Source organism: Notamacropus eugenii, chromosome 2 (genome assembly GCF_028372415.1).
Source record: "Notamacropus eugenii isolate mMacEug1 chromosome 2, mMacEug1.pri_v2, whole genome shotgun sequence".
Taxonomy (NCBI): domain Eukaryota; kingdom Metazoa; phylum Chordata; class Mammalia; order Diprotodontia; family Macropodidae; genus Notamacropus; species Notamacropus eugenii.
This window is the reverse complement of record NC_092873.1, coordinates 28140648-28149334: the sequence shown is the minus strand read 5'-3', so window position 1 is coordinate 28149334 and position 8687 is coordinate 28140648. Positions and strand designations below refer to the sequence as shown.

Below are 8687 nucleotides of genomic sequence, written 5' to 3'. Positions count from 1 at the left end.
TCCCGCGCGCGTTCTCCGCGTCCGTCCCGGATCCGCCGTCGCTATGAAGGACGTGCCGGGCTTCCTGCAGCAGAGCCAGAGCGCCGGGCCCGGCCAGGCCGCCGTGTGGCACCGCCTGGAGGAGCTCTACACCAAGAAGTGAGGGGCGCGGGGGAGGGGGAGGGGCCGGCCCGGGATCCTGCCCGCTCCCCTCCCCCCCGGGGGGCGCTGAGGGTCCTCTTGTCTCCCAGGTTATGGCACCAGCTCACGCTCCAGATCCTGGACTTCGTGCAGGATCCCTGCTTCGCCCAGGGCGACGGGCTCATCAAGGTGAGCGGGGGGCCGGCTCCCCAAGTCCTGGGGGTCCCTGCGGGGCCGGGGCCTGGCAGCCTCTCCGTCCTTGGCAGCGCGGGGTCATCCCTGCCCTCTGTCCTTGAGCTCGGACGGCTTCGGGAACAGTTCCTTCCCCTGCGTGTTGGCAGCTCCGCGCTGCCTCCGTCGCTCGTCTCTCTCGGGCAGTAGCCCTTATCAGAGGCTCCTTCCCCACTTGGGTCCCTTTAGTTCTGATTGCGTTTCTTTGGTGCGTGTGAGAGCTCTCCAGCCTTTTGGCCCCTTTATCCTCCGTGCCCTCTGACCTCTGACGTCCCTCCGTGGCACGCGGTGTAAGGGATGTGCCAGGGACGTGCCAGGCTGCTCCCGGCTTCAGACACGCGGCCCCTCTGGGCGCGCACCCATCCCTGTTCTCTGGCGGACCCGAGGGTCTTTCCGGCCCGTCTCCCGCTGGGCTGGTGGCCGTCTCCTGCTCCCGTTCCCGGGTGCGTCGCTCTCCTTCCCCCCACGGGCCCCGACTCTGGCAGGGCCCCCCGAGGGGCGCGGGTGGCCTTGGCCGGCGGGCCCCGACTCTGGCGGTGCCCCCCGAGGGGCGCGGGTGGCCTTGGCCGGTGGGCAGTGCCCCCCGAGGGGCGCGGGTGGCCTTGGCCGGTGGGCAGTGCCCCCCGAGGGGCGCGGGTGGCCTTGGCCGGTGGGCAGTGCCCCCCGAGGGGCGCGGGTGGCCTTGGCCGGTGCGCCCCGACTCTGGCGGTGCCCCCCGAGGGGCGCGGGTGGCCTTGGCCGGCGGGCGCTGCTGGCTGCCCTGCAGGTCCGCTAGCCCTTGGGACGGCTTTTTTGTCCGGACCGCGTCCTGCCCGTCCGCAGCGAGGCGCACTTGGTTGTCCGGTCCGTTGGTCAGCCTTTGAGAGCTTTTCCTGGTGTGTACGAAGGCTTTTTCAGATGCGGCCAGCCGAGCCAGAACTCCTTTCCTGGGCACCGATGACATCATCGGATAATTACAGCTTGGGTGGTTTTAGCTCAGACGCCTGATATCGTATTTGCCCGTAGTTCAGCTGATCTCCCTCGGTCTCGTGGGAGCTTCCTGCCCTTTTGTGCCCATCTGTTGGGCACTGTGCTGAGCTTCTTGGGCACTTGGCGATCTACCTCTTCCAAACAGGTAGCCAGTTCTGGACTCCGTAGGGCCTCAAGTATTAAGGTTTCTTTCTGTGAAACATCCTCTTGCTTTTATTTCTCGTCTCTGTCCCTTCAAACTCTCTCTGGAGAAGCTTTGGCTTTCTGGGTTCCTTTACTAGCTCCAGTTTCTCTGAATGTTGGCTTTTGCTTTGCTTTGTTTTAATTCAGGGCTCACAAGCTGTATTGCTTATTTTAAGCAGCAGCTCCTTAAGAGGCGTTAATAAATCTGAAATTCACTAAAAAATCGTTAGGAGGAACAGAAAGTCTTAAGTTTCTGGATTTGGTGCGTGTTTCGTAATGTAATTTCACATGTTAAAGCAGGAATGCATCCGAAGATTTGGAATTGATCCTTGCAGGAGACCGATGTAAAAGCAAGGGGTTGGTTGGGCTAACATATGCTGCTCCTAGCCCTCCCTCTGTCCTGTCTTTGCAGGGTTAGGGATAACACAGAAGCGTTCTTTCGTTTGCTAGCAGTCATTTAGGTTTCTGACGCAGAAAGTAACACCAGAGGTGTCTGTATAAGAACCTGGCAAGGATACCACTCATGCAGTGCGTATGTAGTGGGGAATATGCTCCCCCAAGCTAACAATCCCATCTGGGTCTCATCCAGGCCTGGAGGTGACCATGGCTCCTTTCCCTTGACTCCAGCCTCCTTCTCTCACCACTCGGCTTTACTCAGCCCCTTTGTAGGGCTGAGCTCCTTCAGTCTCCCTAGACACTGAGAAAATGTTGCCCTTGACGTGTTCGCTGATCTAATTCTTGCCATGTGCGTGGTGTGAGTGTTGGGTATGAAGCCCCTGCCGATCACAGTGGGGTTCCAGCAGAAGGATAACTGATATCCCAACTGGGTGCTTTTTTACCCACAGAATCCCATGTCCCCCGTACACAGACATCACAGAATGCACACTTCCTCCTGGCTCCTCCTCAGCCTTTCAGAATAGTCTAGCATGTTTCCTCTCCCTCCTTACAATTTGGACATTTCTGTTGTCATGGTTGCCTCTGACTTGGTACTATGGTGGCTTTTGAGGGAACACATCTGCCTGTCGCCTCACGTTTGCTGCTCCCAAGATTCTTCCTACTGTGTCCTTGCATAAAATGCTTGTACAGTCAACAAATGGAGAGAGTCCCAAAGGTCGGCCATAGTTCCCAAGCATGCCTGGGATCAGCCCTGGCCACACACCACCCCCTGAAACGTAAGGACGCCACTGTTCCTCGGTGGGGGGGAGGGGGGAGTCTCATATTGAGGCCATTCAGGATGGCACTGCTAGCTCAAATTTTTGTTTAGGAACTGTCTGGTTGTGTGGCATTGTGCATCTCCTGGGCCATGTCTCTAGTGTCTTTCCCACCCCGAACTTGAGAATAAGAACTAGATTTGGCTCAGGAGGGGTCTGCAGGATAATTCAGGGTGGAATTGGCCTGATTTAATGGATTCCATTTCTTTATTCCTGCAGCTCTATGAAAACTTCATCAGTGAGTTTGAGCACAGGTACATACTCTTGTTTATCACTTACCTTCTGCATTTGCACATTGTTGAAATTTTAAATCCAGGTGATCTTTCCATTTCAGGGTGAATCCTCTGTCCTTGGTGGAAATCATTCTCCATGTAGTTAGACAGATGACAGGTGAGCATTAATTTCACAAAGAAGGAACCCCAAAGGGTAAAGATACTGTAGGCCAAGTTCATGGGCCTTACTACGTTACCAATTTAAAGAGCCTCATGCCGGCCTGATGTGCCCATTGGTGCCTCTTCTGACTTCATACCTTTTTATTTACTCCAGATCCTAATGTTGCTCTTACGTTTCTGGAAAAGACTAGGGAAAAGGTAGGTTTGCCATTTTAGCTGCACCTTTCCTTGCTAGAGCAGCCCCCCACTTGGGCTGCCCACGGCTCCCTGGTTCACTCCTAATTGTGTTGCCTTGTGCACATGGAGACTGTAGGAAGGCAGGAGCTTTTTCCTGGTAGTTTCTCAGTTTTTGTCACCCGCTTCTCTGGTTTCTGATCTTTCTCTTTCTCCTTTTGGCAACTTCAGGTAAAAAGCAGTGATGAGGCAGTAATCCTGTGTAAAACTGCCATAGGTGCTCTCAAACTGAACATTGGAGACCTCCAGGTGACCAAGGTGAGGGCAGGGGACCAGTTGTTGGTGCCTGAGGGGTCCTAGCTTGGAGAGGTTGTTTGACCTGGAGACTTAAGAAGCTCATCCATCTGCCCCATCCCCTTCCCCAGTTGATCTGGAGCACAGTCAGCGTCTAACAGCCAGCTGACTGGCAAAGGAAACCAGATGCTTAACCATTCTTGTTGTGTTAGGAGAGCAGAGGATTGGGAGCTAACACCCAGAGACTCCCAGATTGATCAGGACTTGGCACAAGAGCCTTAGGTCACATTTGGGGTGGGATTGAACAATCTGTTTGCTCCCTTTAGAGTAATGACACGTAAGTCAGTGAAGAGGTGGAGCGTGTGTGTCCATTCCAGGCCACACGACCTCATTATCTCCAGACCTTAGATAAGATAGACAGGGCTACCCCTTCTTAGGGGAAGGCAGAGCTTTAGCCCCAAAGGAAACAGAAGACTCAGCCATGTCCAGCAAGCAGAGGAGGCATTTGCTGGCCTGTCTGGTATCCTCTGCCCCCATGGTCCTGGGGCTCTTTTCTTTCGTTCCTGGGATTGGGGGAAGGAATGTCCGACAGCCATGTACCCAGGACACTCTAAGGTGGCTTCCTATCCATGTGCAGGAGACAATTGAAGACGTGGAAGAGCTACTTAATAACCTTCCGGGTGTGACATCTGTACACAGTCGTTTCTATGACCTTTCCAGCAAGTACTATCAGACCATTGGAAACCATGCATCCTACTACAAGGATGCCCTGCGCTTTCTGGGCTGTATTGATGTAAAGGACCTGCCAGGTAACCCAACGTGAGGTTGCTGGGTGGTGGCGGGCACACTCACTGTGTCTCCTACTCAAGTGTCTGGGGCAGTGAATTCATCTGAAAATGGAGGGCGGTCAGGTGGTCAGAAACTGAGCCAGTGAGGAAGAAGGCTGCTCGAGGCACCTCCACAGCTTCAGGAATGGCAGGAGAGGGATAAGAAGCCTGGCTGTTCACCCTCTACAGGCTAAAGGCTTGGGCCCCAACTCTGCTGCTTCCTGCTTCTCAGCCTCTAAGGATCCTTCTGGACCTGTGATCTAGATCTGAGAACACCCAAGACCACAGTAGGGATGCCCTTGTTTCTTCTCCAGAGAGAGAAGGGCTGCTCACACAGCTAAGGAGATAAGGAGGCTGCTGTTGGGGGGGTTGGAATCAAAAAGGTGCCCTTCATTGGGTAGGGCGAGGGCAGGAAGGGAGCTGGATCGAGAACCAGGAGAAGAAAAGTAGGAGAGAAACCATGAAACCTGGAGAGAATTTGGGGCAAGTGCAATTCAACAGTCCTTCATTCCCTAACCCTAAAATGGCTTTTTATTTGTGCTGGGTGCTGAGGGCAAGAGAACATTTAGAAAAGATATTATCCCTTGAGGCGTCAGGTTAGATAGGAATGTGGTCCACATCTGCAGAGACTCTCAAAGGATCTCTGTGACCTCCTAGCTCTTCAGCCTCCCTTTGGCTGTCAGGTCACAGCCTGTTGTCTGTGGGTCACTCTGTGTTCTGGGCAGTCTCCCCAGTGATGACTTGTGTTCTTGCCCTGCATCAAGTCCAGTCGAAAAGCATTAGATTAAGTGCCTACTAAGTGCCAAGCACTGGGCCAAACCCTGGGGATACCCCTGACTTCAAGGGGCCCACAGTCTAATGGGGAGATAATGAACAGCCACAGGAAGTTAAGACCTGAAGGCTTCCTGTGGCACTTTGGGTCATCTGCCCCCAGCATGTAGATTTGATTCTCCAGAGGTCAAATTCACAGCCATAGTGTATCCCCAGCAGGGGCTAGGGATGAAACAAAAAGTTCTGCCATGTTTCCCAGGAGCAATCTTGTCTTCTTTCAGTTGTCCTCTGTAGTTTGGTCTTTGATCTGGCAAGGCAGCCTGATAAGCAGCCTTTCCAGCTGCAAGTTCCAGTCAGAGTAATTGGCAGTCTTCATCCACTTGGTTTTTCTTGTGTGGATCATGAGGTTGAATTTTTGTGCACAGTAGGGGATCTCATTTAGGAGGCTCTGTTATGTTGGGGCTTTGTGTGGTCAGCATGACGACAGGAGAGGACCTGGAGCCAGGAGAATCTGAGTTCAGATTCTGCCTCAGAAGCTTCCTAGCCTGGGCACCAAGCCTCTGGGTTTCTCTGTTTCCTAAACTGTAAAATGGAGGTGATGATGATTAGAATGGCCCAACCTCCCAGGGCTATGGTGGGTCAGAGGTCACAAACTCGTAGAGCACCTGGCACAAAGCCTGGCATTTCATGAAGGGGTTTCCTCTCTTCCTCTGTTTGGTAGTTGCTTTATGGAAGTTAGTCTTGGACAGAAAACCTTGATCTTGTGTTGGCATCCTTTACTTCATCCATTTCCCACCAGGGGTGTCTGTCAGCAGTTTGTCTGGAGTTCGTCAGGCCTTGGACAGCATCTTATCTCTTCCCTAATCCCAAGCTGAGTCAATGGCGTCTTTGGCTTCTTATTCTTCTGACTGCTGAGCCTCTGCCCACAGGTTCTGGGTGCTCTGCTCCCTAAGCCTTTCCTGCTGCTCATCAACCTTTCTGTCTTTCTGAAGGAAATAGCTGGGGCAGCATTGAGAGCATGTCTCCTACGCTTACCCACTTCCCCACCATGCACCAGGGCCTCCCTCTATCTGCCCTTTCTTCCTATCCCTTCCCTCCTCCTTGGCTCAGAGGGCCAGAGGGGCCTTCTCCTTCCCAAGACCAAGCCACCTCCTCCAACCTGTTTTCTCCCTGTCTTCTTTTCTCATCTCCAGTCTCTTATCTGCTCCTCAACCCAGGCCCCCATCTTATAAAAAAGTGCTTGCTGCCATCTCCTTGGGCTGTGGTCCTCCTCTCTAATCTTCCTTGCGGAGTTGCAGCCCCTGAAGTGCCACCTCCCAATGGGGTTGTTTTCAGTGGGCTTGGCAGGATCCCTGGCTTGGATCTGTCTGGTCATGGCCCAAGGGATGGGGCTACCTTCCGTAGTCTGAGGTTCTCTTCCCACCCTCAAGGAGTGAGGCTCCTTTTGCCTCAGAAGTACAGCAGACACTAGTCACTGGAGAACAGAGTCCTGTGGAGGTTAGGGTTAGCATCATTGAGGCAATCTCAATACTTTGTCAGAGAGGTACCAACATGGGAACTGTTGTTACTTACTTAGTATCAGGGAAGGCTTCCTGGAAAAGGAGGTGTATCAGAGGATGGGCCATGGTCTTCCCTGGAGGAAGGTGTGGGGAGTGGAACATGGAAGGAAACAGATGGGAGAGCTGGTCAGAGGTGCAGCGGACAGAGGGGGTTGGGCATCACCCACAGGCAGTCTGTTTGGCCCTCAGCCTGCAGCCATGTGACCAGAGATCTTTTGTCACCGCAGTGTCCGAGCAGCAGGAGAGAGCTTTTACCTTAGGCCTGGCAGGACTTCTCGGGGAAGGTGTCTACAACTTTGGGGAATTGGTGAGTTGGCCCAGAGCCAGTAGCGAATCCTGTGGGGAGGAGCCGAGCGTTCTTTGGGCTGAAGCCACCTCTGCTTGGCCCACAGCTCATGCACCCTGTGCTGGACTCCCTGAGGAACACGGACAGGCAGTGGCTGATCGACACACTTTACGCCTTCAACAGCGGGAACGTTGAGAGGTTCCAGACCTTGAAGCCTGCCTGGGGCCAGCAGGTGAGACCCCAGGCCTGGAGCGCCACCCACCAGGGGGTCAAGGGAGGGGGTCTCCAGTGACTGCCAGCTGCCCTTATCTGTTGTTGGCTTTCTCTGGCTTCAGAGTGGGCAGAGTGGCCACTCATCTGCTTTTCCCCCATACAGCCGGATCTGGCTGCCAACGAGGCCCTCCTCCTGCAGAAAATTCAGCTGCTCTGCCTCATGGAGGTGAGTGTGGGTGCCCCTGGGACAGAGGGTTCCCCCTTGTGGGCTGGGGTTCTAGGAAGAAGTGGTCATCCCCAGCTTGGCATTTCAGATGACTTTCACACGCCCGGCCAACCACCGGCAGCTAACCTTTGAGGAGATCGCCCAGAGTGCCAAGGTGAAGGTGAACGAGGTGAGCTCCTGCCCGTGGGTCCAAGGGCCAACCCCCCAACTCCCACCCCACTGACCCATTCTTGGCTGTCCCCATGTAGGTGGAACTGCTAGTGATGAAGGCCCTGTCAGTGGGTCTAGTGAAAGGCAGCATTGATGAGGTGGACAAGCGGGTACACATGACCTGGGTGCAGCCTCGAGTGCTGGATCTGCAGCAGGTACGGCACCACCTTCACCCCCGAACCTGTGAGCCCTGCCAGCTTTCAGGGACCCACAGGGTTGTGGGGAAGGTGAGGAAAGCCCCCTTTTCTCCAAGCACCTTCCTGGGGGTTCCCCTCCTCATTTATTACTCGAGTAGAAACAGAAGAAACAGTGAGGTAAGGGAGAGGAGGAAAATCACTCAGCAGGGGAAGTACCAGTGTGGAAGTGGCTGCCCAGGCAGGGGGCCCTGGTGAGGGTGACCATGCTCTGGCTTGCCCCCCACAGATCAAGGGCATGAAAGACCGCCTGGAGTTCTGGTGCGCAGATGTGAAGAGCATGGAGATGCTGGTGGAGCGCCAGGCCCATGACATCCTGACCTAGGTGCTCTGGGCAGGCGCAGTTCTCATCAGTGTGTGAGGGAAAGACTTGCCTGCATCCTGGGCCATTCTGGAGCAGCACCTACCATCTGGGATCTGGGGGAAGTGTCCTAGATGAGATATGGGGTCCCCACTATGTCCATCCACCCCATCCCAAAGGCGGGAGCTTGGGGCCCTCCAGGCAGTGCATGTTGGTTTTTCTCTCCCCTTGAGTCTGACCTGTACAGGTCTGTTTTAGGGTGTGGTACAAGAATATTGCTGAAATAAAGATCTCTACCCTCCCTCTCTGAGCCCAGCTCTGAGTTCAGGGGGGCTCTCTGGCCTGCTGCGGGCTGGTAAGCCCAGGGGGAACCGTGGCCACCACTGAGGAATGTGGGGCACAGCCCCAGGGACCTGCGAAGGGGTTCCTCACTGGTCAGAAGAATCAGAGAGGCGGCTTTTGGCAGGAGATAACTTTTAATAAGTGGATCTCAGAGGGGTCTCCTGGAGGCAGCTGGGGGGGTCTG

General features: G+C 54.7%; 1 protein-coding gene across 1 annotated transcript; it reads left to right on the top strand.

The window, feature by feature from the left end:
* Nucleotides 1–6: 6 nt before the first annotated feature.
* On the top strand, nucleotides 7–8466 carry PSMD13 (proteasome 26S subunit, non-ATPase 13). The gene is made up of 13 exons (XM_072639592.1): nucleotides 7–138; nucleotides 231–309; nucleotides 2934–2968; nucleotides 3049–3104; nucleotides 3261–3304; nucleotides 3512–3598; nucleotides 4212–4383; nucleotides 6959–7038; nucleotides 7124–7249; nucleotides 7394–7456; nucleotides 7545–7625; nucleotides 7705–7821; nucleotides 8090–8466. Exons 1-13 carry the CDS (start codon nucleotides 44–46, stop codon nucleotides 8183–8185), a joined length of 1131 nt encoding a protein of 376 aa, XP_072495693.1. The 5' UTR covers nucleotides 7–43; the 3' UTR covers nucleotides 8186–8466.
* Nucleotides 8467–8687: the final 221 nt, after the last annotated feature.

What these genes read in the sequence shown, in the direction of transcription:
- PSMD13 (XM_072639592.1), top strand. Translation starts at nt 44, where the DNA reads ATGAAGGACGTGCCGGGCTTCCTGCAGCAGAGCCAGAGCGCCGGGCCC. An exon ending in AGCCTGCCTGGGGCCAGCAG is followed by an intron (nt 7,250 to 7,393) that starts GTGAGACCCCAG and finishes TCCCCCATACAG; the next exon opens with CCGGATCTGGCTGCCAACGA. An exon ending in CCAAGGTGAAGGTGAACGAG is followed by an intron (nt 7,626 to 7,704) that starts GTGAGCTCCTGC and finishes GTCCCCATGTAG; the next exon opens with GTGGAACTGCTAGTGATGAA.